The 26,971-nt window shown below is 48.3% G+C and overlaps 4 protein-coding genes across 9 annotated transcripts; 1 reads left to right on the forward strand and 3 right to left on the reverse strand.

Annotated features, from left to right (window-relative positions):
* Nucleotides 1-388: 388 nt before the first annotated feature.
* psmb6 (proteasome 20S subunit beta 6) lies at nucleotides 389-2,337 on the reverse strand. Its single transcript, XM_057028044.1, has 7 exons — nucleotides 2,187-2,337; nucleotides 1,567-1,634; nucleotides 1,413-1,478; nucleotides 1,120-1,185; nucleotides 921-1,050; nucleotides 699-843; nucleotides 389-581 (listed from the first exon to the last, which is right to left on the reverse strand). Exons 1-7 carry the CDS (start codon nucleotides 2,280-2,282, stop codon nucleotides 454-456), a joined length of 699 nt encoding a protein of 232 aa, XP_056884024.1. The 5' UTR covers nucleotides 2,283-2,337; the 3' UTR covers nucleotides 389-453.
* Nucleotides 2,338-5,836: 3,499 nt separating this feature from the next.
* mepceb (methylphosphate capping enzyme b) lies at nucleotides 5,837-10,389 on the reverse strand. 5 transcript variants are annotated; one of them, XM_057028006.1, is made up of 9 exons: nucleotides 9,951-10,389; nucleotides 9,569-9,664; nucleotides 8,900-9,260; nucleotides 8,269-8,519; nucleotides 7,912-8,188; nucleotides 7,212-7,821; nucleotides 6,927-7,139; nucleotides 6,737-6,845; nucleotides 5,837-6,609 (listed from the first exon to the last, which is right to left on the reverse strand). In XM_057028006.1, exons 3-9 carry the CDS (start codon nucleotides 9,232-9,234, stop codon nucleotides 6,557-6,559), a joined length of 1,848 nt encoding a protein of 615 aa, XP_056883986.1. In that variant the 5' UTR covers nucleotides 9,235-9,260; nucleotides 9,569-9,664; nucleotides 9,951-10,389; the 3' UTR covers nucleotides 5,837-6,556. The 5 variants fall into 5 exon arrangements, with proteins under 5 accessions (XP_056883986.1, XP_056883983.1, XP_056883988.1 ...); XM_057028003.1 differs by having other exon boundaries at nucleotides 9,623-9,664; nucleotides 9,951-10,388; XM_057028008.1 differs by having other exon boundaries at nucleotides 7,212-7,818; nucleotides 9,623-9,664; nucleotides 9,951-10,385.
* A 972-nt stretch (nucleotides 10,390-11,361) lies between these two features.
* On the forward strand, nucleotides 11,362-22,104 carry LOC130523050 (disks large homolog 4-like). 2 transcript variants are annotated; one of them, XM_057027998.1, is made up of 19 exons: nucleotides 11,362-11,395; nucleotides 12,075-12,194; nucleotides 12,516-12,586; nucleotides 14,380-14,499; nucleotides 17,355-17,405; nucleotides 17,845-17,969; nucleotides 18,042-18,211; nucleotides 18,346-18,482; nucleotides 18,555-18,705; nucleotides 18,810-19,078; nucleotides 19,237-19,436; nucleotides 19,516-19,692; nucleotides 19,764-19,801; nucleotides 19,873-19,920; nucleotides 20,198-20,299; nucleotides 20,368-20,540; nucleotides 20,647-20,756; nucleotides 20,849-20,940; nucleotides 21,024-22,104. In XM_057027998.1, exons 1-19 carry the CDS (start codon nucleotides 11,377-11,379, stop codon nucleotides 21,128-21,130), a joined length of 2,280 nt encoding a protein of 759 aa, XP_056883978.1. In that variant the 5' UTR covers nucleotides 11,362-11,376; the 3' UTR covers nucleotides 21,131-22,104. The 2 variants fall into 2 exon arrangements, with proteins under 2 accessions (XP_056883978.1, XP_056883979.1); XM_057027999.1 differs by lacking the exons at nucleotides 11,362-11,395; nucleotides 12,075-12,194; nucleotides 12,516-12,586; nucleotides 14,380-14,499 and adding an exon at nucleotides 15,509-15,972.
* Nucleotides 21,984-26,965, reverse strand: tfr2 (transferrin receptor 2). The gene is made up of 17 exons (XM_057027993.1): nucleotides 26,835-26,965; nucleotides 26,549-26,759; nucleotides 26,293-26,476; nucleotides 25,392-25,532; nucleotides 25,212-25,320; nucleotides 24,902-25,144; nucleotides 24,681-24,820; nucleotides 24,437-24,612; nucleotides 24,253-24,372; nucleotides 23,989-24,071; nucleotides 23,853-23,916; nucleotides 23,687-23,754; nucleotides 23,482-23,552; nucleotides 23,253-23,337; nucleotides 22,957-23,181; nucleotides 22,633-22,773; nucleotides 21,984-22,558 (listed from the first exon to the last, which is right to left on the reverse strand). The coding sequence occupies exons 1-17, from the start codon at nucleotides 26,862-26,864 to the stop codon at nucleotides 22,307-22,309; spliced, it is 2,343 nt and encodes a 780-aa protein (XP_056883973.1). The 5' UTR covers nucleotides 26,865-26,965; the 3' UTR covers nucleotides 21,984-22,306.
* Between the last annotated feature and the right edge of the window lie 6 nt (nucleotides 26,966-26,971).

A 26,971-nucleotide genomic window follows, 5' to 3' on the forward strand; every position in this document is an offset into this window, starting at 1 on the left:
TCCCCCCTCTGTGTTGAGGGTGAACAGAAGAGGAGGATTGTGGGAAAGTGGCACCTGTCTGTCAGAATGAGAGGAACAGCTCTGGAAGAAGAGGGTGAGCTCTTCAGGCCGTTTGTGGTCGGTTACCGTGACCAGCGTGGCGGTCGGTTACCGTGACCAGCGTGGCGGTCGGTTACCATGACCAGTGTGACAGACTGGGCAGACACACCTCCATCCCATGATCCCCTGATTTTAGCCACCAGTGAGATCTGCTGCGTGTCCATCGCCATGGAAACATGTTTCTGACAGATTTGGGAGCATAAATATCTTCATGCTGTTGATACTTCACCTTCAGATGGCAGAAAACCAGTTCAACTGGTTCCAGTCAAGAAAAGACAAGGACAAAACATAACATCTGAAAAGTTTATTAACACAACATGGAACTGTGTGTGTGTGTGTGCGTGCGCGTGTGTGTTAGTGTGTGGAGAACTTGGGCAGCTGGTTTCCCAGTATGACCCGTCTCTCCACTCCATCTTCAGAGATGCTCGCCAGCCTGATGACGCCACCGCTGGAGCCGTCCCTCTCCATGGCCAGAGACAGTGCTGACAGACAGACAGACAGATGCAGAGCAGTGAGACAGTGCTGACAGACAGACAGACAGATGCAGAGCAGTGAGACAGTTCTGCACGGACAGAGCTGCCAGCCAGTGCTGTGTTTACCTGCAGCAGCCAGCTCCAAACACTGCTCCTTGCTCAGTCCTGGTTTGTAGTTGGAGTCCATGAAACCGTAAATGTAGCTGCTGCCGCTGCCGCCGACGGACACCGGCTGTCTCACCAACATCCCCCCGATAGGAACAGAGTAGACCTGACACACAGGAAGTGACACCTTAGAGTACTCAGGTGCACCCAGGTGCTCCAGTGTGACGTGTCCTGCAGGCCTACCTGCCCCCCTTTCCTGCGGTCCCACCCTGCCACCAGGATCCCAGCAGTTAACTCCTCCCTGTAGCGATAGCAGCTAGCTTTGAACAGGTTGGCAGCCGTCTCCACCAACGGAGGCTCGTCCAGCTCGATGCTGAGGGAACAGGTGGGCGGCACACGTCACTGCTTGGTCATCGTCTGTGTGTGTGTGTGTGTGTGTTACCTGTGGAAGCCCAGCTGATAAGTGACCACATCAGCGATGGCCTGAGTGTCAGCAGCTGATCCAGACCTGCAAGAACAACCCTTTTATTTCAGGCTCAGAGGGTCTCAGGTCTGCTTCCTGTTCTTTCAAACTCTTCTTCATTCATCTATTTTGATTCTAATAATAGATCAAATTCCTCTGTACACTGACCAAAAATAACTGTTTAAAACTTCTTAGCTGACCAGAAACAGGCGTGTGGTTCTCATAAGAACCATGAGAACATTCCACAACTGTTGCAGAGGAGTTGAGCTGACCTGCAGCAGAAGATCCGGTCGTGGATCTGGGTCAGTTTGTCCGTGACTCTGTTTGCAATGTAGGCTCTGGCGGACAGGGGAGAGGTTTTAATGGTTTTAATGGTTTTACTGGGTGTCCGCTGTATGCAGACGGATGAACACACACTTGTTTTACCCTGTGGTGGTCCGAGAATCTGCACCGATCACAACTCCTCCATCGTACTCCACAGCCATGATGGTGGTCTGTCGGACAGACGGACATCATTTCAACATAACTCTAACATGGATTCAATGTGCAGGAAAATATTATTAAATCACTGGGATGAATTATGTTTACAGCCATCAAATAATTAATTGTTTTAAGTTGTGTTATAGAATTAAAATGCTTGTTTTGTTGTTTGGACATTAAGCATGTTGTTGGTCAAAACTAATAACTTTCTAATATAAAAGAGTGAGGATGATGATGCTTTAAAAAACATGAATGAGTTCATATTGTTGCGCTACATTAAGCTAACCTGTGTGTCTTCATCAGGATCTACCTTTAGATGTTACGGTGCATCTGTCGCTTTTTAAACTTGCTTATGTTTTTTACTGTCTCTGTTTCGGTTGGATCCACTTTGATTCGTTATTCTTCACATTGAATATTTCACAATGACTATAGGTTAGCCAACATTAGCCGATGCTAATAGCTACAGAACTGCTGTCTCATTCAGGCGCTATGAATACTTTAAAATTGTTTACACGGACAAAACAACGTTCTATTCGGCCTATTCTGATTATAAACTGCACACTCACCCCGGTGCTGACTTCCTGACTGGTCCAGTCTGGAATCACATCGTTTTTCGAAGAAACGTTCAGTCCGGAGTGAGACATCATTGTTGCTGCCGCCATCTTTATTGAATGATGGCAGCAAACTGCTATTAAACAGGAGAACGCCAGGGGGCAGCAAACTGCTATTAAACAGAAGAACGCCAGGGGGCAGCAAACTGCTATTAAACAGGAGAACGCCAGGGGGCGGCAAACTGCTATTAAACAGGAGAACGCCAGGGGGCAGCAAACTGCTATTAAACAGAAGAACGCCAGGGGGCGGCAAACTGCTATTAAACAGAAGAACGCCAGGGGGCAGCAAACTGTTATTAAATAGAAGAACGCCAGGAGGCGCTGTGTGTATCATGTTTGCTGTCGTCTGGTTGTAGAAGTGTTTTCAAGTAAGCTAAGCAAAACGTTAAATCATTATCATTTATTTTATCTAACGTGCGACCTTACTCAGCTTACTCGTTAGTGTTTCCCACGGATAAGAAAAAGCCATTACACTCAGAAGTCTTATATCCGTAATATCAATATCACAAATGAGGAAAGAAGAGCCATTGCATCCTTAGCCAAGGACAAGAACATCACCATCTTACCAGCTGACAAAGGTAGGTGCACGGTCGTACTTAATACCACTGACTATGACACCAAGATACTCAGTCTCCTGACAGATACCGCCACATATGAGAAACTCAAGCGGGACCCCACCAGCTCATACAAGAAGAAGGTGGTAGACTTACTACAGAAGCTGGGAAAGGATAAAGCCATTGACAGACCACAATACTATCGTCTGTATCCAGGAGAAACCATCCCTTGCATTTATGGATTGCCCAAGATCCACAAACCAGGGACCCCTCTCAGACCCATAGTAAGCAGTATCAATTCTGTAACCTACAACATTTCCAAATACTTGGCCTCCATCTTGTCTCCCATGGTTGGCAAGACCCCACACCACATCAAAAACTCCCAAGACTTTGCTCAAAAAGTCGTTGGACTCACACTACTTCCAGAAGAGACTATGGTATCTTATGATGTCACGTCACTCTTCACGTGCATCCCCACCGCCAGCGCCATAGACACCATCCACAAGCACCTTCTATTGGACAAGAACCTTACAGAAAGAACAACCTTAACACCGGCCCAAATCTGCACCATGCTGGACCTGTGTTTGAACACCACCTATTTCCAGTACAGAGAAGGCTTCTACAGGCAGAAACATGGCTGTGCCATGGGCTCACCAGTATCCCCTATAGTTGCCAATCTATACATGGAGAAGGTGGAATCCCAGGCCCTGACATCCTTCACAGGAACTGCGCCAAGCCACTGGTTCAGGTATGTTGATGACACCTGGGTCAAAATTCAAACACAAGAATTGGAAGCTTTCTCCGATCATCTCAACGAAACAGACGAACATGTAAAATTCACCCGGGAAGATGTAAAAGGAAACAGTCTGGCCTTTCTGGACTGCGCGGTCAAGATCACTGAGGACAGAAATCTCACCATCGAAGTCTACAGAAAACCTACACATACTGACCAGTACCTCCAGTTTGACTCTCACCACCCACTGGAACACAAGTTGGGAGTTATCAGAACTCTCCAACACCGGGCCAGAGAAATACCCACCACATCCCAAGGCAGAAAGAAGGAACAGGACCACATTAAGACAGCTCTCAACATGTGGCTACCCAGACTGGGCCTTCACCAGGACCTCAAGAAAGCGAGACCTCAGCAAAGGAGAGGAGGAGAGAAACAAACGCCGCAGCATTTCCATCCCCTACCTGTCTGGAGTCTCGGAGAAGTTTAGGAGGATCCTCCAGAAACACGACATACCGGTTCATTTCAAACCCAGCAACACTCTCAGACAGAGGTTAGTACACCCAAAGGACAAGACACCAAGACCCAAACAAAGTAATGTTGTTTATGCTGTACAGTGCCAGGAGAATGCAAGAACTGTACATTGGGGAAACCAAACAACCTCTCCACAGAAGAATGGCACAACACAGACGTGCCACCTCTTCGGGTCAGGATTCAGCAGTCCACTTACACCTAAAGGAGAGTGGGCACTCCTTCGAGGACAGCCAAGTAAGGATACTGGCCAGAGAAGACCGCTGGTTTGAAAGGGGGGTTAAGGAAGCTATCCATGTTAAATTGGAGAAACCATCCTTGAACAGAGGTGGTGGCCTGAGGCACTTCCTATCACCCACATACAATGCAGTCCTCCAATCCTTCCAACAGCAAAACAAACATTCACACCATTCCAGGAGACCCAGTGACTCATCACCATGGGATCCAGCAGACAAGGGGAGACACCTCAACAGAAACTAGGTAAACGACCCGACCAACGACCCTGCTAACGACTCTCAGGTGACCACCCAGAGCATTAGCATGCAAATGGTCCACAGGGGCTCTATATTTTCAAGCTCTCTCCCCAGCGATGTCAGAACTGAAGAAGCCTTCTGGATAGAAGGAGAAACGTCTTCAAGAGAAGAAACCCAGTCCAGTTGACAGAGAAAACTACCTTGGATACAATGACCTGGATGACTGAGAATTTACACAGATATATCCGTAAATAAATAAGTAAATTATCATCTTTTAAAGATGTGCTGTTAAAAGGGTTCATCCTAGTGCAAAATTGTGAATTATGAATTCGACCAATTCAGAAATCCAGTTAATTGACATCATGAAATATCATGACAATATTAAAATATTGATTTCGCGAGAACGTGGGGTAATAGCGCTCTCTTGTGGCAAATAAAACAATTACAAATATATTTAAGTCGCCTGTAATTATGCAAATTAAAACAATCTAAACAACCGTTACAGTGGGGGGAAACTCAGTTCAATGTAAACTGTTTATTCAAAGAAACACACTATTTTATTTTCAATGTAATTTGACGAATGTTTGTTCCGGCTTAAACTCGGACACCTCTCCTACGGGGTCCTGAGATATTTTTTTAGTAGGATGATCTAGGGAATTCGGTGACGTCGGCATAACAACATTCTTAATATTTCCGTTATTAAATTAATTATTATTATTATTATTAAAGTCGGTAATAAATTCAAAAAAGTCGTCCCAGTTCTTTAGTTTAAATCACTTTACATTATATTCTTTTCTAAAGCTTATAATTTCTATGTTTATTTCTTGAATTATTTTGTCACCACATCTGTAATTATGCCATGCTTCTATTTGGTCCCTCAAACAGGACAGCAGGGACAGAAGAGGAAGTTTTCAGTGGGTCTGAGCAGGGTGTTTTGTCCCTGTTAACCAGCTTTGATCTTTTATTTAGTTTCTTATTTTTCCCTGATTTGTGGCTGATTTATTGTAGGTGTTCATGCTGCCCTGCGTCTATAATCAGTCATGTGACACCTTGACCGGATCATCTCGCTGTGCTCATGGACAGTTCTTCCACTCTTTCTATATCTCTTTTTGGGGTTTTAAAGATAAGAACGTTGGTAAAACTGTTTCGCCTCAAAACTAAAACATGTCTGATTGCTTTTTCTGACACTCGTGTAGAAAGAGAATAAAAAGGTCTGCTACCTGATTCCTCTTGTAGTTAGAAGATATCTCAATAAAGGAATAATTCGCATCTAATGGAAACGTCTGAACCTTCTAATCCAGATACGGAGGCATCAGATTCTTCTGTTGGCTGACAGATTTATTGGGACACTTCACAATATTAGCTGAGGTACAATAACCAAAATATTCAAATAACAAAACCTAAAATCTGGTCTTCAAAAATCTGAAAATAGTTCTAATTTTCTACAACAGCTGTCCTACAATCATAGAAAAGTTGTTTTCAAAACCATCCAATGTTATTCTGTGATGGCACATTCGTCAAGTCATGTTTAGTCAACTTTATTTTGAGAATTCTTTCTTTCTTATTTTCTTAAGAACACGGGGTGTCACAGTGACCATGGAGGGCAGATCCACCCAGAACTCTGATTTAATCCAGTTCTGGTTCCGGAGGGACACTTCCCTCTGAACACACGTGCGTAAGTTCACCATGGCAACAGGTCAATAAAAAGCAGAGAAATGTTTGAATGTCGCTGAAACATGAAATAGTCCGATCGTCCATTTGGGAGGGAAGCGTGTCCCCGCCACCATTTGTGGACTGGTGAAAATGTGTCTGACGTCACATGAGCGGTTCTTTCAGTTAGTGGGCGATGACACCAGGCGAGTCCAGCTGTGAGCATCTGCAGTCGTACCATCAGGGATCCAACAGCCTGTCTGAGGGCGCTTGGCAAAAATGTTCCCACAATCCTTTACGGTCAGTATCATTCAGGTTCAGTTTGCAGCTCTGCTTCCTCAGTCGAGCCTGGGGGGCAGTGGGCTGGACTACCCCAGCCGAGTGACCTCACTTCCTCTGGGCAGGACCTTTGTGGAACAGGTACACCGGCCGCTGGTTACCTGGCAACAGTAACAGGGCCAATAACATCAGCCTGGCACAACGTTGCACGTACCCGAGCGTATACCTGCATATATGCAAACTAGGGCCACCTGTGTGTGTGCACACCTGTGTAAGCGGTGTTCATACCTGTGTGTGTGAGCAGTCTGTATGAGCTGAAGCCCACGGCCTCAGTCAAATAAGAGGTGAACTGTTCTGGCTTCAGTCTCACGGTCCTGAAGTGATGAAAGGTCGTCTCCTGAAACAACCGGGCGACAACAGTCACTGCTCTGCTGTCCTGTCAGGGTTACACGGTACATGTGGGCGTGTGTGCACGCACCGAGGCGCTCCTGCTGCGGCTGTAGCTGCTCCAGGGTTGTGCTTCAAGGATGAACAGCCCACCGGGCGACAGGCTCTGATAGGCTCTGGTGAACAGTCTGACCACGCCCACATCGCCTGAATGCAGGTGAACCCACTTGGTCACACCGAGACACACGATGACATCGTACTGACCCCGACCAGGCCACTTGTGCTGCGATGACACGTAGTTGCCCTGCCGGAGGAGTTCGGCACGGATGTTAGTGCGACTGACATCACGGCGAGAAGAAAACAAGATTAAACTCACCTGGATGAAGGTGACGTTGTTGGGGAACCTGGATGAGGAGGAAGATGGAGGAAGGAGGAGAGGAGGAGCAGAGAGAGGACCTCTGCTCGCCCGCAGTGAAAGAGGGAAGGAGTTGAGGAGGGAGAGCGCCCGCTGGAACTCCTGCACGTGGTCTGCCTGCATCCCCTCCGCCCTCGCTACCTTGCCCGTCCCTCCTCCCTCTTCCACTGTTCGTGAAGGACAGGAGGGAGTGGGTGCTGGAGTCGGTCCGTTTCTCTCCGTCACCACCAGGTCATGTGACAGGAAATGCCTGATGTTCTGCTTGGCTGCATGGACCAGCTGTTCATCTAGCTCCACCCCCAGGATGTGGGAGGGGTTGAACTTCCTAGCCACTGCGAGTGTCAGGTGACCAGCGCCACAACCGACGTCCAGCACCTTCTTGTCCCTGAACCAATCAGCTTCGAGGAGACGGAGACGAGGGTCTTCTTCCGCCCCAACCCTGGCCTCCCTGCCATCACCGTAGAAGCCATGGTAGCCATAGTAACAGCTGTGCTGGCCGTGGTGGTAGCGACGTTTGTCCTTCTTCCTCTGTGGTGGTTGAGCGGCACCCATCTGTACATCTCCACACCTGCTGGTTGCAGCGTAGACGTCAGACTGGAGGACATGTTGAGCAGCAGGACAGACTTCCAACGCCCTATTTTAACTCCGGAAAGGTGCTTACCTGCCACCTTTAGCTCCTCCCACCAACGGTGTTTGGAATTTACTCGGCTGAACTGCGGTTGCCGCGATATCAGACCGAGTGGAGGTGGTGCGGTGCCGTCGTCGATGGCGACTGTCGCGCTGGTTGCCCAGCTTTATTGAGCCGCCAGGTGGGGGGTGAGTGTGTCTCCTTGGGAGAATGGGAGGCGGAGCTATGTCTTCTCTACAGGTGATGGCTGTGTTGAGTTCACAGGAGAGGGGAGACGTTGAAACACTGCCACCTGTAGTCAATCCTGAAACTGTCGCGAAACAGAAAGGAAAGACGTTAGCATGTCATTAGCAGGCTAGCTGCCCAGTGAAGGATGTGGCTGAGTCTCACCTGCTGGCCCAGATGTGGAGGGGAAGAGTCGAGCGGGAACCATCTCCTTGTCGCCTCCTCCATGATGTCTGTTTCGATGTCTCTTCCTGGATTTGAGGGGCGACAGCAGCAACCCCCCCTCATCCTTGCCCTCCTTCCCCCCTCCCTTCAGGTTGAGGGGATCTGTGATATCACGGGGAACCAGGATCTCTATGGGGTCTCCACCCCGTGATGGCAGAGGTGAGGACTGTGGTGTCTCCTGATTGGTGGCCCTGCGAGTGAAACCTTCATTCAACGCCTCCGGTCACAGTTGTCGGGTGAACTCATCTCATTTATCTCATGTAAAACTCAAAAGTCCTTGTCCTCTTTAAACACAAATGTAATAACAACCATTATTACACGTGTTGTCCGTGACAACCAATTCACTTCTTTCCTCCTGGAGCAGGACACCCTCCTCATTCCTTTTTTCATTTGTTTTTATGTGGCGTTCCTGATCATTTCATAGAGGAATTAATCTGAATCAATTTCAAACGGTCCAAAACCACCACTACTGTGATGAGTAGCAGCGTTCCAGCAACGTTCCCGGGAATGCTGTACTTCCACAAATAGAACAACAAACAAATGCTAAAGAACAGAGGAACAGGAATCTTACCTGTTGACGTCTTCGTCCAACAGCGAGTTGAGGTTCAGAGGGTCAAAAATGTTTCCTCCGAGCAGGAAGTGACTTGGGAGCCGCGGCTCCGACTGGCTGTCACTGTTGGTGCGACGTCGGCGTTTGGCCGATCCTTTGAAGGCGACGCCCACAGAATATCGCCTCTTTGCCACCCGCTGCGTGGCAGGACCAGAGGTGTTGCCCGGGAGATGGAAGCCGTTTTTAGTGGGAGGGGGGAGGCTCTTGGCCGGGGGTGGCTGCTCCGACAGGCTGCTGAAGTCAGGGCTGAGTTTTTGAGGGACCACTCGCTCTTTGTCCAGAGACATTTTAATCATTTTCCACTTGACATTCAATCATTGACCTAAAGGAAGTGAAATAAATAGTTTAATAGTGGAATTTTTTGATGGCAACTCCCTACGTTCATGCCTGTCCCTGCTTGGTTGATTTACTGCTCCCTCCTGAACCGGATCAGGGATTATTCAGGTCAGGTTAATGGCAGCATCAGACGCACAAAGGTGGCGTGCAGATGTTGGCGTCTCCTTCGCCCACAGCAGAAGATGCTGAAGGCAGCAGGAATCAGACTGCTGATGAGTGTGTAATCAACCAAGCGTTGCCTTATTATTGCAGACACACTATATATATTTAACATTTGCATTAATACATTCTCACAAATGCAAGAAGTTGGTTCGTCTGCTGAGTTACTATGGCAACAAACACACTAACCCTGGCTTTGGAGCAATCCATCCATTTCTGGCACTTTGCTACCTGTTGAATAAAAATGTATTTATATATGAATTTATGTTATATTTAAATATATACACCTTGTCACAAGAGTCCACTTTAAAAAAAAATAAAACACTTATTTATACATCATAGGCTAGTGAAGAGTCAGCTGTAAATGTAGAATGTTACAATGAAAACTATAAAATGAATAAGGCAGTGATTCAATATCGTAGTCTTTATTCTCTATCTCTGTAAGCACATCATATATTTATATCCTAGATGTTGCTGACCATTAACACTTTGGCACCATTTACATGAAGTTACTCACCGTTCCTAGTGGCTTTATTCAATCCAGACGTGTTATGAACTTTATGTCCACGCTCGTAACCTTACCTGTCGCTATAACACGTGGTCACGCCCCTACCATCGTCTCCACCAATCACAGAGTTCCCTCATTAACAATGCAAACTAAACAACGTAAAGAGTTAGCTTTTTCCAATTAGCCACGTCCAGCTAACCTTCAGGAAGTAGCCACCCTAAAGCTAACACGCGTACACACCCCCTAAGAAAAACAACTACAGAAACACACAGCAAAATCTTCTCTGCGCAAGTAGATTAGTTCCGGCTGGATACTCTGCACGTATGTCAGGGGCTATATGTATAGACGAGTATTTCGAGAAAGACGAGCATTTCTGCTCGCTTCAGCTGTTAACTGTTGACATCCCTTCTATCCTAAAACTACGCTAAACCCGCGGATTTATAGACCAGCGAGACGCTCTGTGAGTGACAACAGAGTCCACCTATCACCTCGCCACCTTAGTTCCCGCCTCTTCGGAGATCTGTCCAATCAGAGGACCACTGCTTATAAGCAAGGATGTGATTGGTCACATCTCGGGGAGGCAGAGAACGTGCGAGGACCCGGCGTCCCGATCAGTGCCTGATTGAAAATATCGACATAAGCGACTTTTTCAAATCATAAAAAAATCGGGGTCGAATTATTGTTTGCATGAATATAAACAAAAGTGATTTTTTAAAATTAATATAAACACGTGTGATCGAGTTTTACCCGGGGAACCCTTTGAAGGTGATCCCCCAATGCTCTGGAAAGAAGTCTGGCAGGAATCATCAACTTTAGGGTTGCTGATGGTCTCAAAGCGATATTGTCAAGCCATTCTAACACATATATACACCCGGTTTATTACCGTACAGGCAGATTTGAAAGAGTTAAGGATTAAAAATGTGTGTTGACTGCCCCCCTAAAAAGCAAAGCCGTTAGGCAGCAACACGTTTCTACCATAAAGCATTTAAATGATAAAGTGGAGTGGAAGTGTGTGTGTGTGTGTGTTGTGTGTGTGTGTGTGTGTGGTGTGTGTGTGTGTGTGTGTGTGTGAGAGAGAGAGAGAGAGAGAGAGAGAGAGAGAGTTATGCTATTATTCACAATGTGATGAGGTCAAGATAATCCCCATATCACTGCAAAGAATAAAATGCTGTCTTCTCATACCTGTTCCATGTTGCATGTATTTGTTTATTAAGTGTGTTAATGTCTCCATCTTTATACTTTTTAAAAAAAATTGTAGTGATCTTACAGTATATTTACAAGAATAATTCTTGAGGCTCTTCTCATCTTATTTCTTGCTGAGGTTTGTTAAACAAAGCGACGGCCAGGCTCTGGCAGGGTGAACTTCATTTCCCAGAGTGCACTGTGCTCATTCCTATAATCCCCAAAGAGGATTTTTGTGGATCAGAGAGACGACATGCCGCTGAAGAGAGAAGGTGAGATGATTCTATCAACATTAATGCTTCTCACACACTTACACCTACAGTGTTTCCTGTCTGTTATTGGTGCTGTTTTGTTTGGTAGTCCTGACCTTTGACCCTGTCCTGTGGGAGCTCACATTATCAATATCACTTGACCTGTCCTCTATTGATCATAATATACTGATGAGATTTTAACTACTGCAGTTGTTATTACCAATCTTTATTACTGTCACTACTCATGCTCAGAATAATTCTTACATTATCATAAATGGTTCTATTATTACTCAAACTGTTGATGTTACCTAAATTAGTAGTGATGCTGCTGCTAATGTAGCAGCTGTCATATTCATGTTTTACCTGCTAAAACAGCCAAGATAACTGCACCTTTATGGCCTTTTAGTTCCTATAGCCCAACAAATATGGCGTCCTAAACATGGAAGTGGTTTTGAAAAAGGTATTTAGTAACGACGTAGGAGTAGGAGTTTTGTAATTAGCAGTGGTTTACATTCAGGTTAAATTAACATGGAAACACGCATCACTTAATACTGGAGTTTTGGTACATTTAGGACACTACAATAATCATGTGCCATTTTATCAACTAGCCAGCAGGTCCAGCTGAGTTTATAGGAAGCTTAGTAGATTATAAAAGACCCCACTAGAGCCCCAAAACCTGGGCCTTCTTGTCTGTCTGCAGATACTGAGCGCGCTCTGCAGGTCATGGAGGCCTGTCAGGCTGGGGCTGCTGAAGGGGTCAAAGGTCATGCAGAGAAATTACTCAACATCTTCCAGAGTGACCTGTTCCAGGCCCTGCTGGGTAACTTCTTTTAACACTGCACCCCTCCTACACCTGCCAGGTCTGACCAGGCCTGGTGCTGGACCAGGATTTTGTGCTTGCGCTGTCAGTCCTAAACCTGATGACATGTTCAAGTCATGTTTCATGATATAAAACCATGCGTGTTAAACTGTTAAAGCACACATTTGCTCATGTATGCAGACAAAATATATTTACTTTGGGACGCTAATAATGAATGATTGACAATTTATGCATGTTTCTAAGTTCCTGTTCTGTTCCTTTGTGAGCTACAACAACAGTGCTTGTGTGTGTGTGTGTGTGTGTGTGCGCGTGTGTTTACAGACATACAGGAATTCTACGAGTTGACAGTGTGTGAAAACCAGCCAACGAGCCAACCGCACACACCTGCGCAGGTATGGACACACAATGTCTCTCTCTCCTTTTCTCTTTCTCTCTCTTTTGCTCGCTTGTCCACATGCCAACACCCATCACTGTTACCTAGCAACAGCTGCAGCATGATTACCGGGGCAACAGCTGCATAACACCATGGCAACGGTAGCCCTCCCCACCCCGTTGTGCCTGCATCACCTCCAAGAAAAAAGGAAAAACACACCAGTCTTCTTCATCTGTCTTGCTCGACCCTCTTTCTCTCTCTCCTTCTCTCTCCCGTCCTCTTGTTGCCGACAGACAGAGAGATAGAGGAGGAGAGCAAGCAAACGACAGACGACAAGGGGAGAGTGAGAGAGGGGGGGAGGGTGACAGAGAGAGAGAGAGAGAGAGAGTAGAGAGATATCAAGCATGTGTGTGTGAGTGTGGTAGAAATATGTGCGGGTGTGTGTGGTTGCGAGTGTGTGCGTGTGCCAGTGAGTGAGTGTGCGAGTGAGTGAGTGAGTGAGTGAGTGTGTGTGTGTGTGTGTGTGTGTGTGTGTGTGAGTGTGTGTGTGTGTGTGTGTGTGTGTGTGTGGCTATGGACTGCCTCTGCATTGTCACCACTAAGGTAAGAGCAGCCTGGTAGCGTGCATCCACTAAAACACACAACTGCAAACACACACACACGCACACACACCACATAACACATGTATGTCCTCAGAAAGCATGAAAGCTGCATGTATGTAATGTGTGTTTACGTCCTTCCATTGATTATTCTGCGTGTGTGCATGTGTCCACTACATTAGCATGTCTGTGGTAGCTGTTAGCCATAGCCGAACATGAAGAAACTGTGTCACAATCTTGAAGACACACGTGTTCCTTTCACACATCGAGTGTTTCCTTGTAGTCAGAATAATTCTGGTTCCGTCTCGGGGTGTTAAGTGACCAGCGTCACATGCAACAGGTCATGTCAGCTAACCGCGGCAGCTCGTCCTGAAGCTAAACGGATCAAAACATTTGAAGCAGTGGTGTGAGGCTGTGGGGAGCGCTACTATCACCCATGATGTCATCCTTTCAACATCAGCTGTTGCCGAAGAGTTCGTTTCCACCCATCAAACTTCATCACACCTTGTTTATTATCGTCCTTCTCCTTCATCCTTGGTCCTTTACCCAAGTTGGCTGTTTTCACCCATTTGGGTGCTGACACGCTTCCTGGGCTTTGGGGGCATCCTGCCACGTTTCTGTGTGTTTTCAGCAGATGTCGACGCTCGTTTTAATCCTGTTCGCTCCAGGAGTTCCATGAACAGTGACAACATTTATTCACTTTCTTCTTTTCCTGCTGAACAAGTGCAGAGACAGAAGTGTTGGATCAGAAATAGCTTCTACTATCTTTAGCTCTCTCTCTCTCTCTCTCTCTCTCTCCTCACAACACACACACACACACACACACACCACACACACACACACAGAGTTATAATAATTAAATCATTGCTAAATATTCAGTATGCTGCAACTTCCAGTAAAACAGCATTTGACCACGTCCAGGTCAGTAAGTCAGGGCATCTTCTTTTATTACCATGACAACCACATTGCACTCTCTCTCTCTCTCTCTCTCTCTCTCTCTCTCTCCTCTCTCTCTCTCTCCTCCTCTCTCCTCTCTCTCTCTCTGCTGTTCAAATTAATAGTTTTAAACATGAAATCTTCCCCAGGAGTCCTGAGGGTTTTCAGGTTTCCTCAACAGCTTTTCATATTTTTGGCTTTCATCTTCAACATTCTGTTGCTAATATTCAGTGCTAACAGTTGATGCTAACAGCTGATGTCATTGGTGTCACGACAGAAGTATCGTTACCAAGACGACGAGACCCCACCTGCGGACCCAAGCCCTGGTCACATGACTCACGGACGCAGCACAGAGTTGCGCCACTTGGATGGATACACACAACCTGCAGCACTCACTGTAAATACACACACACACACACACACACACACACACACAAACTGATACATTGTGTCTCTGATCTATAACTGATCTGTACATGTAATTGACAACAACCTGCTCCGTCAGTCCACATGAAGAAAAAGCACCAAATCGGGCTTACTGACGGATGGAGCTTCAGGACCCCGCCTGTCCGCTAGAGGGCGCTCCCTGACTGAAGCCTGAGGGGTCCTTGACCTGGCCCTGAAGGAGGCTGAAAGGTCCCTGACAAGCTTGGTTGTGAAGGGAGACCCTAATTTCCTGTTATTCCATCCTGGACATAACAGGGTCACTGAGAAGGTCCTGGAGACCTGGAAAGATGTTGCAGTAGTAAACCTTGTCGATTGCTCCTTCAAGCTCCGGGTGGGGGTGGGGGGTGTGTGTGTGGTGGGGGGGGGGGGGTTAAGAAGGTCCTTGGGATCCTTGAAGGGCTTCTGTTCCATGAACCCTGGAACACAAAACAGAGTAAAGATCCTTGAAGAGGTTCTCAGGTGTTTCAGGAGGTTCTGCCCCCCCCCCCCCCCCCCCCCCCATCTCTCTCTATTACACACACATGGACACACACATGGACACACACATGGACACACACAAGGACACACACATGGACAAACACACACAAACCATGTGGGCCGCTTCTGATTAATTCTTCTGCCTTCTTCGCTCCACCATCACCTTGGCAACAAGAGAAATAGAGGGGAGGCTGATGGGGTGTTACCGTGGCAACAACATTAGCCTGGATGTATCTGTCTCTCTCTCTCAACCATCAGTGACATCACAGAGGGGAGGGGATTCCTTCAGCCAGAAACAGAGAGAGAGGAAGAGAGAGAGAGGGAGGGAGAGAGGGATGGAGAGAGAGGGGGGGAGAGGAAGGAGAGAGAGAGAGGGAGAGAGAGGGGAGAGGGAGCGAGAGATGGGGGGAGGGGAGAGGGAGAGAGAGAGAGAGAGGGAGAGAGAGAGGGAGGGGAGAGGGAAAGAGAGAAGGAGGGAGAGGGAGAGAGGGGGAGGGAGAGAGAGGAGATGTGCAGTGAAGCAGAGAGAGATCGGACGAGTGGAGGAGAAAGAAGCGATGACAGACGGAGAGCAGTGAAGAACCGTTTTCCCTTTTCCATTTTCGGAGGAACATCTTTAGCAGCTCTCTTTTGTCGGGATGAACGAGGGATGATCGAGTGATGTAGCTCTCTCTCTGGATACAGGAGCATCTCTCTCTCCAGATGAACGAAGGATGACTTGGTCTTCGTTCATACACCCAGGACACTAAACGAGCTTCCTGTCATTTATGTTTAGTTATCAATTATTCATCCGCTGCTCCATCACGCTTTATGTAAGAGAGGGAGGGAAAGAGAGAGCGAGAGGAAACAGGAAGTGATGTTTGCATCTGTGTGGTACGCCAAGAAGATGGGACGAAGATTCATCAACAACGTAAGGAGAGCCAAGAGACACAGGCAGAGGATGATGGTATGCGCGTCACTGCGGGGGGCGGGGCCTCACCTCTGACCAATCAGGCCAGGAGGAAGACACCTGTCTCTGTCAGGAGGCGGGGCCTGGTTTTTTGGAAGTAGCTGAAAACGTAGAGGAGCTTTAGCTACGTATCTTGACCAGCGGGCTGAGGCAGCGTTGGGTGGCTCCAGGACCATCAGCCGCTCCGACTGTCATATCCGTTTCTGTGACTGTAGATTTCTGTAATGGTGTCTCGGTTCTCAAGAATGCTAACTCGTGTTCTTGTTTAGCTTCCTGTGTTGCTTTTGTGAATTCTGTGAATGTAAATAACTGGATTCTACTCAGCATCCTTTTAACTTGACAAACCTGATTACGACGTTAGTTTTGGTGTTTGGTTTGGTAACTTGGTGTTACAGTGTGATGGAAATGCTGTTGGATCTGGAGATTAGCATAGGAATTAGCAGACAAAGCTAGCAGATAAGAAGTGCAAGTTGTCATTTTCAAGGTAGCTGCTTTAGCACGTCTAGCTTAATAAGCAGCTTATAAATAGAAATGTGGAGTCCAGCAGTGAGGGGGTATTTCACCTGCCCTCAGGTGGATGAGTGCAGGAAGGACATACCCCCCCGCCCCCCAACTCATCTGTGTGTATCTGATCAGCATCGCTGGAACAAGCTGGCATGTTGGTGGTGCAAGATGAAGGTCTTCACCTTCATCATCTTTAGTTGATGTGAATACGCACGTCCCCTCTCACATTTGCTGTAGCACTGTTAGCGTTGAGCTGACGGAGCCCGTTAGCCTTTTGCTGCTGCAGGATTTAGTGTCAAGGGAAACCAGGAGCAGCAGCGTTAATTAATTCACAGAGAACTGTAATGCAGCCTCTCTCTCCTTCTGTCAGTCTACCTCTCTCGCCCACTCTCTCTGTTATGTAACTCTATTGAAGCTCTCTTGTCATCACAGAAGTGTGGTAACGTTAGCAGCTGTTAGCACTTCAGGCTAAAGCAGAATTCTCATCTTACTGACGTCTCACTCGTTACATGCTGATGCTTCCTCGTTCTCTGATGGAATTAATGGCTGCAGACTCTTTCTGACTGTTTGCTTCTGGCGTGACCCAAACAAGAGATAGGATGACACTGAGGTCACTCAGGGTTCTGAGTGATGGTGACCCAAACAGGTGATGATCATTGATCCAGTCCCACAGGTGAACTCACTGTGATCCACCTCCATCTGGGCTCCTCAAAATAAACGAGTGACAAAACAGTGATGACTCTATAGATCAGTTAAATAAGAGAGAGGTGGTCACTATAGCTACAGTCACTGTTGCCAGGCAACCAGCTCCCTGAGGGCTCAACAGCTGTTGCCATGGAGATGCTGGTCATGTGGTGAAACTTGTGTTTTTACAGATGAACGGATCGGAAGGAGAGCTGGAGTATGAAGAGATCACACTAGAGAGGGTGAGAACACACACACACTCACGTACATGAACATGCACGGCCACATATACACCCACGCGCGCACACAGTCATGCACATGCATGCGCTCACACACACACACAGACACAAACACACACACACAGACACAAAATAACATAACATGGATGAACTACAAAATCCTAATTTGCAAAATATGAAGTCAGAGTCCAGATTTGGTCCAGATTGGGTCAATAGGTCACAGTAGAACATGTGATAACGTTAGAACCGTAAAGGATGACGTCATTTACTCCTGGTCACATGTTTCTGGGGACCCCTGTTGGTCTCTACTGGTACTGCGGCAGAATATTTTCCTTCCCTGCTGTCATAAAACTATTACTTTGCACTGAATCTGGCACGCACGTGTGTGTGTGTGTGTGTGTGTGTGTGTATGTGTGTGTGCGTGTCTGTGTGTGTGTCCCAGGGGAACTCTGGTCTGGGTTTCAGTATTGCTGGAGGAACTGACAACCCTCACGTTGGAGACGATCCGTCCATCTTCATCACTAAGATCATCCCCGGAGGCGCGGCTGCTCAGGACGGACGGCTGAGGTTCGTCCACGTTAACCTCAAAGATCTGGGGCGGAGCCTCAGATCGTAACGCTTGTGTGTCTCCGTTTCCAGGGTGAACGACAGCATTATGTTTGTTAATGATGTGGATGTTCGGGAGGTCACTCACTCCATCGCCGTGGAGGCACTGAAGGAGGCGGGGCCTGTTGTCAGGCTGTATGTTCTACGGCGGCGTCCGCCCAGTGAGCGCATCATCCAGATCAAACTGATTAAAGGTCCCAAAGGTAGGATCAGCATGTTCCAGGCCTGGTCAGGAGGTCCTGGGGAAAATGCTCCATGAATCCTTCTGTTGGTTCCTGCTAAACATCCTGAGCAATTCCAGTATTTGTAAGATGGCTCACCAGACTCTCTGGTCCAGGCCTCGGCTTCAGCATCGCTGGTGGTGTCGGGAACCAACATGTTCCTGGAGACAACAGCATCTACGTCACAAAGATTATCGAGGGAGGAGCGGCGCACCGTGACGGACGGCTACAGATCGGGGATAAAATAATTGCTGTATGAGAACCACCATGTTTTCTGTGAGTAGTGTTGAGTGACAAGCGATCTGACGACCTCTGACCCCTGTAGGTGAACCACATGTCTCTGGAGGATGTTCTCCATGAAGATGCTGTTTCTGCCCTGAAAAACACCGGGGAGGTGGTCTACCTGAAGGTGGCTACACCCACCTCCCAGTTCAGCCACCACGTAGATCGATACAGCCCACCTGACCTGACGAGCTGTACGTGTACTTCCTGTTTTGTGGAACCATTTGACCCCGAAGGCGATGCGAGCCCAGACAGCCACCATCACTTGACGAAATCATGTTCCTGGTTATCTCTGCAGCCTACATGGACCCTGACTACATGTGCGATTACCCACAAGCCCTCCCTCCTCTCTCGCCACGGCGCTACTCACCGATCCCCCGTGGTCTGATGGGAGATGATGACTATTCTCGAGAACCTCGCCGGGTTTGCGTACAACGTGGATCCACTGGTCTTGGTTTCAACATCGTGGGTGGAGAGGATGGAGAGGGCATCTTCATCTCCTTCATCCTCGCAGGAGGGCCAGCAGACCTGAGTGGGGAGCTCCGGAAAGGGGACCAGATTCTGAGTGTGAGTACAGGGACCAGATCACATGACTCACCTGATCTAACCCTGACCCAGAGAACCAAAAACCAAACAATAAAGACCTGTGTGTGTGTGTGTGTGTGTGTGTGTGTGTGTGTGTGTGTGTGTGTGTGTGTGTGTGTGTGTGGTGTGTGTGTGTGTAGGTAAATGGTGTGGATCTCAGGTACGCTACACACGAACAGGCAGCCGCCGCTCTGAAGAACGCTGGACAGGCCGTCACCATAGTAGCTCAGTACAGACCTGAGGAGTACAGTCGGTTTGAAGCCAAGATCCACGACCTGAGGGAGCAGATGATGAACAGCTCGTCAGGAAGTCTGAGAGCGAATCGCAGCTTCTACATCAGGTAACCGGACATCTGCGGCGGCGCTGATGCTAACCGGGTCACATCCTGATGACGAGGTTTAACCGCTGGACTGTTTCAGGGCATTGTTTGAATATGACAAGCAGTGGGACTGCGGTGTCCTGTCACAGGCCTTGGACTTTAATTTTGGGGAGGTTTTCCACGTGATGGACAGCACTGATGACGAATGGTGGCAAGCCAGGCGGGTCAACCAGCAGGGGGAGCTGGAGGAACTGGGATACGTCCCATCCAAAAAAAGGTTAATAAAGCGCACACAGAGCAGTGCCAGTGCACCACAGTCAGTCATGCTGTCTTGTTTGTGTACTTTAGAGTGGAGAGGAAGGAGTGGTCACGTCTGAAGAGTAAAGGTGAGACACAGGACAGACAACAGTCAGAGTCTAAGACGTTCTGAGCCTGACGCTGAGTTGTGTCCTCGCAGGGAGAGAAGCCTTCGTCCACAGCTACGAGCTGGTCACGCAGATGGAAGGTCAGTCAGAACAGAGCTCAAGGACACAAACCGCCTGACAACAACACACGGCAAGAGAAAAACACAAACCACAACGGAGGGGGAGCAGACGACAAGGAATCACCAAACAGCCAAAAGACCCAAATGAAATAAAAACTGAAAGGGGAAAAAAAGAAAAGGATTCACCAAACGAGGACACATAAACCCACACAAAGCACCAGTTAAACACAATGATTTGAGGTAGACGAACCCACAGCTGCGGCTTTGCTACTGTAAATAAACGTCCTTGTCTCCTCAGTGGACTACGCTCGTCCCGTCATTATCTTGGGGCCGACCAAAGACCGAGTCAACGACGACCTGCTGTCAGAGTACCCCGACAAGTTTGGTTCCTGCGTCCCTCGTAAGTGTCTTCAGGTTCAGGCAGAAGCTGTGACGTGAACAGGAAGTGAGAAGCTCCACTGTCTGCAGACACCACTCGTCCTCGCAGAGACTACGAGATAGACGGGCGTGATTACCATTTTGTGTCGTCACGGGAACAGATGGAGAGGGACATCCAGTCGCATCGCTTCATCGAGGCAGGTCAATACAACAATCACCTGTACGGGACGTCTGTGCAGAGCGTCCGACAGGTGGCAGAACAGGTGAGACGCAGCGTCATCCCACACCTGGAGGGGACAGGTCCACATGGTATCAGAGTTAACTGTGCGTGTGTGTGTGTGTGTGTGTGTGTGTGCATCCGCTCCCCAGGGAAAACACTGTATCCTGGACGTATCCGCCAACGCTGTGAGGAGGCTGCAGGCCGCTCAGCTCCACCCCATCGCCATCTTCATCAGACCACGGTCCCTGGAGAACATCCTGTAAGTGTCAAGGAGTGCTTCTGAAGAAGACGTCTCTGGTTCAGGTTATAGATGCTAGAGTGTGTGTTGTGTGTGTGTGTGTGTGTCTGCAGGGATCTGAACAAGCGTCTGTCAGAGGACCAAGCAAGGAAAGCTTTGGATCGAGCGATTAAACTGGAACAAGATTTCCTTGAGTGCTTTACAGGTAAACACACACCTGATGTATTTAAAACAGACTAAACCTGAGAGATGGACTGTGAGTGTGTGTGTGTGTGTGTGTGTGTTTAGCCATCGTCCACGGCGACAGCTTCGAGGAGGTGTACCACCTGGTTAAAGTGGTCATCGAGGAGCAGAGTGGTCCTTACATCTGGGTTCCCGCTCGAAACAGACTCTGATTGGCCGCTGCAGCCCGTCAGTGGTGTCTCCATGGAAACCACCTCCTCCTGCTCCTCTCAGCCTGATGGAGCGTGAGCATCTTTCTACAGTTTTCATTCTACTTCTGCAGGACGAGCAAGTGTCCCGATGGGTCTGGACCGATGGACCTGTGGGTCTGATGGGCAGATGATTGATTATCTGTTAAATCAATGATCTGGACAATCAGAAAATAATGAAGCTGTAAAGTTGAGTTGGCATTTCAATATTTATTCTCCCATTTATTTATTTGTGTGAAACTGATGCGTGCGTGCGCTCGTGTGTGTACAGAAAGACTCGTGTGACTGTAAATACACGAAGGGGCTCAAACACACAGTCTATTCAGGGCTAAAAGTATCAACAACTGGACGACAACAGCCAGCATTCCATCACGGTGACTCCCCGCCGGAGCACATTACCCACGATGCCTCATTGCTTGGACAGTAACAACCCTCGCCTGTCCACTGGGACGAACACCGACGTCCTCTTCTGCCTGGACTGTGAACCAAACCCTCCTTGTCTGCTGTAGTCAGGAGGATTTAACACTACATTACCCACAAGTCTCAGCACCTGTGATTCCTGCAGCATAAACAGTGACCACAGCGTGTTCTTAACTTGACACCATGCATAACTGTGAACACTTTGTAACCATGGCAACTGGAACTGATGGTGGATCCAACATGGCGCCTCCCAACCTGGTTTCTGATGGTTCCAGAGCTGCTCTTGACTGAATATCAGGGTCATTGTGAATATTAATATGAATATAATCTTACACACAACTACATAACTGCGCTAATCTTTCTTTCTGAGCACTGAAGTAACACTTTATAGAAGCGATAAAAGCATATCTCAATATTTATTATCACACAAACTGATACACACGTACACAGTTGTTCAGTTGCTGTAATATGAAACAGTTAGTTCTAAATTAATTTAAATAAATTGTATATAAAACTCAGTATTGTTGTGATTTTTTTTCTATTCTTTTATTAAGCTAGTGTGGAAAGATGAGCCAGACTGACGAGAGCGTCAATAATCTGCATCATTTGGACCACATGAATTTCCTGTTTGATCAAATAGAAAGATTATAACAACGAGATATAAAATATGCACGTTCTTGTCTTCAACAGGAATGTTATTTATGATATACATCATATATATCATGCTTGTGTGTGTGTGGTGTGTATGTTCCACACGTGTGCGCTCATGGCATTGGCGGCGCCCTGCAGTGTCCACGTGAACAGAGCGAGCTGTCTTCTGAAGCGTTTCTCATCAAAGCGTTCAGGGTCAGAGGTCAGTCGGTCCAGGTGCTCACTGAGAGCACTCAGAGTGTGCTCACCATGGCCGTGGATCACATGACGGAAGGGTGTGTCCACCACCGACACGTACTGAGACAAGAAGAAGTATTCCACCTGAACAACACAGGACAGCCTCTATGAAACGACGGCGATCGAGGTAGCGTAGAGAGTATCTGCAGGACGTGTACCCTCATGATGCGGGTGTTGTAGGAGCGTAGAGTGGCCGGGTCATATAAGTCGCTGTGGTCGATGGCGCTCTGTAATGCCTTGGCAGCACGGCCGTAGTCGCCTCTGGCACTGAAGACCCACTGAGGCGATAACCCTCTGGACTGATGACAACAACAAAACAACCCAACACCTCATTAAAGGAGTTCCAGCTGAACTCTGACCGTCTTTTTACCAAAGACAACAAGGTGACGATCAAAACTTCCTAACAAACACGTCTGAGACTGAAATGCGTGTGTAAAGATGAGATTTAACTGTGTTGGTGATTGTTGCTGAGGCTAGCAAACCTGCAGCTCTGCAGAGTGTTTGTTGAGTTTAGCGCTGAACTGCAGCACTGTCTGAGCGTAGGAAGTGATGCGCAGCGGCAGGATGTGGTCGTGGGCCAGTCGCAGCACCATCTCTCCCACCAGCTCCCCTAAACTCCTCCCAGCAATGCCCAGACGACCTCCAAGCACTTCCTGAAGACGGGCAACACTGTCCAAGGGTGTGTTGACAAACGGGTAGGCTCGTTCCTGAATGTAAAATGAAATGACGTCACAGTGACATCACAGGAAAGAACAGGTGTGCGGAGGTTAAAACGCACCTCAGTGAACCTGAGCTCCATGGCTGGAACACCTGCAAACGCTGTAAAACTGTACGCACCGCTGTTCACGTACAACGGTTTCAGGCTGACGGAGGAGACATATGTCAACAGCCAAACCAAGAACTGTGTGTGTGTGTGTGTGTGTGTGTGTGTGTGTGTGTGTGTGTTGTGTGTGTGTGTGGTGTGTGTGTGTGTGTGTGTGTGTGTGTGTGTGTTTGGGAGTTCTTACATCCTCCAGCTGCCTCCATTTTGCTCTGCCTGGCTGTAAATCGTCTGTCCTGCATGTTTTGGATGCTCCACCTTTCACACACCCACACACACACACACACCCACACACCACACACACACACACACGTTAGAATACTGATACCTGCATCAGTATAAACTTCTGCAGGAACACAACAACCACAAGCTTCTATCAATCATTTGCTCACCTGTCTGATGGCAGCATCCAGCAGGTCAACCAGCAGAGGGCTGCTGTGGGCAGACAAGATGTCGTCACCTACAGGCAGACAGACAGTCAGAGGGTGGACAGACAGATGTTTTCATTTCCAGATGTTTTTCCCAGGCACAGACGGTTGCTGTGATGGGCTGTCTTACCCATCACTGCCTGGTCCAGACTGAAGTAGGCCACAGCCTTCAGGTGGAGCATGGAGAGGTATCCCTGGTAAATACAGGTAATTACTGCGTTACCATGGCTACCAAAGGCAGGTTACCTTGATTGGATTGGACAGACCTCCAGCCACTCAGTAGCTCCAACATTCCCGAAGTCTCCAGCATCCCAACTGACAAACAGCAAACTTCGTCTTGGACTAAAACCTGAACACACACACACACGCGCGCGCAACACACACACACACACGCGCGCACACACACGCGCGCACACACACGCGCACACACACACACACACCACACACACACACACACACACACACACACACACACACACGTGATCTACCCCTGCCTATCACCAACAGGTACCTGCACAGATGAGTCTCACCATTTTTCACCATGGCTGAGAAGGTTCTAGCGAGCTCCAGAAGGATAGCGGTCCCAACACCAGACTTAGCGGCTCCTGGGCCCAGTGAATCCCTCTGCGCTCCCAGTATGATGTACTGGTCTGATGCAGAGAGACCGTGGTCATAGACAGGAAAGTTATGTCGACCTGGCTTCTGGCTGAATACCTGGCTCAACCTGGCCCTCCAGAGATGAGAAGATGTTGTTGAGCAGGACCGGCATCATCTCGTTGTTGACTGACATCTTGACCTTGCGTGCAGAGCTTAAGTCTGGACCAACCACGCAGCGTACATAGGGCAGCCGAACCCTCCAGGACGGGGGACAGGACAGACCTGTCAGCTGGCTGAGACATGCAGAGGTCAGTGTAGTCACACCTCCACCTGAGACCTCCTGAGACGGTGGCAGATGTACCTGAGCAGTTTGGCAGCTACAGTGGCGCTTATTGGCAGGACAGGAATGAGTGGGAGACCGGAGGACTGGATGGACGGGAACTGGGTGTGATTGAACGAAGGAAAGCCAGGGGTAAAGGGGTCACCTGAGCCCAGATGGACCTGTGTTTGTCGAAACAGAGATACTGATTGGCCAGGAGCAGGAGGCTGGTGGAGGTGTGTGTCTGTGTGTGTGTGTGTTACATGTTCAGAAACCGCAGTGTGTGTGTTCAGTCCGAGCCGACGGGGGTCCTGTGGCAGGTCAGCAGGGTCGGGGTAGATCAACACTCCTCCAGCTCCGTTCCTCTCAGCCATCCAGACCTTCTCAGCAAAAGTGACGTCACCCCCGACACGAATCACCACCACAGATCCGACCACAGACACTCCGCTGCTCCTCAGCCAGTAGAAGTCCTGCTGTCGGCCGTAGTTGGCATAGACTACTCCTCCCTGTAGATGCAGAAATGTTTACCCTGGCTGCTGCAGTTGGCATGGTGACAGGCTGTCTGCATCTCACCATGGCCGTTCCTGTGGCGCTGTAGGGACAGTAGTCAGACGGGTTCAGAGGGATCTGCTCTGAGACCAGTCCTGCAGAGTCCAGCAGCCACACAGAGCTCCTCAGAGACCTGCACATGGCCACAAACCTCCAGTCCACCACAGCCCATCACATGATCTGTCACCTGACCCATCTGCCTACCTGTGGGGGAACTGCAGTGTGGCATACAGCGACTCGGTCCAGGTGTGGTCCATGTGCATCTCCCTGAACCGGTGGAGGACCTCTGAGGCCAGTAAGGTCCCCTCGGAGGAACCTGGAGGATGACTGGCTCTACTGACACGGCTGTAGGAGACCCAGCAGAAAACATCTCACAAAAACACCTGAACTGAGCAGCTCACCTGCAGCAACTCAGCTAACGAGAGAGGCCTGATTAACCAGTGAGCAGATGTTGCTCCCAAGAAGAGAACAGGAGAAAACCAGTCTGATTTAGCACAGCTGGCTTGAGGTCCTCAACGGTCCAAACAAATCAGGACACGTCTTTTAGGGCGTTGGGGACATTTTCCCTCTCATACACCTTCAGGAACAAATGAAATGAATTCCCATGTTTTTCTGGGTCAGCTTGAGGTGGACTTTGATGTTCCTAGTGAAGTTTTAGGTAATTTTCCTGTCGCTGGGTTATTGTTCAGTTACCCTACATGTGGGCTGTCCAGGAACCTTCGATCAGGGTTCAACAGATTCTGGTTCTGTAGTCATACAAAGACAAACTTGTTTGTTTGCGGTTCTGATACGATGAGGGATGTTTCCCACAAGAGCGAGGTGACCTGTTAAAGAGTTGCAGCTTCTGACCTTCACAGGGCCACATAGGGAGGATAAAGTATCTCAGCATGATCCTTGAGTCTTGGAGCAGATGTAAGTAAAAAACATCTTCAAGAAAGTGGGCCAACTTACTCTGATTAAGGCTCAAGACAGATGAGAACCTACCTTAGGTGCACAGGTGAACAGAATAACAAAGATCAACTTACACGTCTAAACATCTAAAGATTTAACTGTCACAAGTCGCAGACACAATAGGTCAAAGGTCAATCAGTAATTAATGCACCACCTGACTGTGTTGTGGATGTCTTCATCCTGCAGCAGCCTCCTCATCATCACCCTCAGCTGACCCAGGTAAAGCCCCGCCCCACTCTCTGCAGGTGCTTTATCCAGACCCCCATGTTGCTCCTCCTCCTGCACCCCCACTTGGGAGCAGTAGTGCCCACTAAACACTGCGTAGGCCAATAAAAATGCTGAAAAAGACAGGCCACACCCACTTAATTAACAACCAATTGGTGTTTATTAATGTGCACGTGTGTGTGTACCTGTAGTAAAGATGGTAACTCCACACACACACAGTAACACACCAGCTCTCCTGGAGCCATGATGATAAGAAAGCATCAATGTTGTGATGTCACTTCCTGGCCCCGCCTCCTCTGTCTCATCCTCCTGGTCAACCTCTGAGGTCACGGATCTCAGCTCCGCCCACTGGGCTCCGCCCACCTCGTCACCCCTGGACACATTCACTGAGGAGGACTGGACACAGAGAGGCCGCAACCATGGTTACAGGACACGGAGGGGGGGGGGGACTTCGGCTCACCTGAGTCTCACCTGTCTCAGAGGAGTCCTGATGGTTTCCATGACAACCTACCAAGAATAAAGACCATTCATTAGTTTTAATCCTAACAACAATGGCACACACACACGTACACAAACATAAACACACACACACACAAACACACACACAC

Source organism: Takifugu flavidus, chromosome 3, assembly GCF_003711565.1.
Source record: "Takifugu flavidus isolate HTHZ2018 chromosome 3, ASM371156v2, whole genome shotgun sequence".
NCBI classification, from domain to species: domain Eukaryota; kingdom Metazoa; phylum Chordata; class Actinopteri; order Tetraodontiformes; family Tetraodontidae; genus Takifugu; species Takifugu flavidus.

Excerpts from the sequence above, each read along its gene's own strand:
- psmb6 (XM_057028044.1), bottom strand. The coding sequence starts at position 2,282 with ATGGCGGCAGCAACAATGATGTCTCACTCCGGACTGAACGTTTCTTCG. Across the intron at positions 1,635-2,186 it reads GTCAGGAAGTCAGCACCGGG|ACCACCATCATGGCTGTGGA; the intron begins GTGAGTGTGCAG and ends TCTGTCCGACAG. Across the intron at positions 1,051-1,119 it reads TATCAGCTGGGCTTCCACAG|CATCGAGCTGGACGAGCCTC; the intron begins GTAACACACACA and ends CTGTTCCCTCAG.
- mepceb (XM_057028007.1), bottom strand. The coding sequence starts at position 9,234 with ATGATTAAAATGTCTCTGGACAAAGAGCGAGTGGTCCCTCAAAAACTC. Across the intron at positions 8,189-8,268 it reads CTCCACATCTGGGCCAGCAG|TTTCAGGATTGACTACAGGT; the intron begins GTGAGACTCAGC and ends GTTTCGCGACAG. Across the intron at positions 7,140-7,211 it reads ACAACGTCACCTTCATCCAG|GGCAACTACGTGTCATCGCA; the intron begins GTGAGTTTAATC and ends CTCCTCCGGCAG.
- LOC130523050 (XM_057027998.1), top strand. Across the intron at positions 19,802-19,872 it reads GTCACGTCTGAAGAGTAAAG|GGAGAGAAGCCTTCGTCCAC; the intron begins GTGAGACACAGG and ends GTGTCCTCGCAG. Across the intron at positions 20,300-20,367 it reads GTTTGGTTCCTGCGTCCCTC|ACACCACTCGTCCTCGCAGA; the intron begins GTAAGTGTCTTC and ends CACTGTCTGCAG.
- tfr2 (XM_057027993.1), bottom strand. The coding sequence starts at position 26,864 with ATGGAAACCATCAGGACTCCTCTGAGACAG. Across the intron at positions 26,477-26,548 it reads AGTTACCATCTTTACTACAG|CATTTTTATTGGCCTACGCA; the intron begins GTACACACACAC and ends TGTCTTTTTCAG. Across the intron at positions 25,145-25,211 it reads GCGCCACAGGAACGGCCATG|GGAGGAGTAGTCTATGCCAA; the intron begins GTGAGATGCAGA and ends CTGCATCTACAG.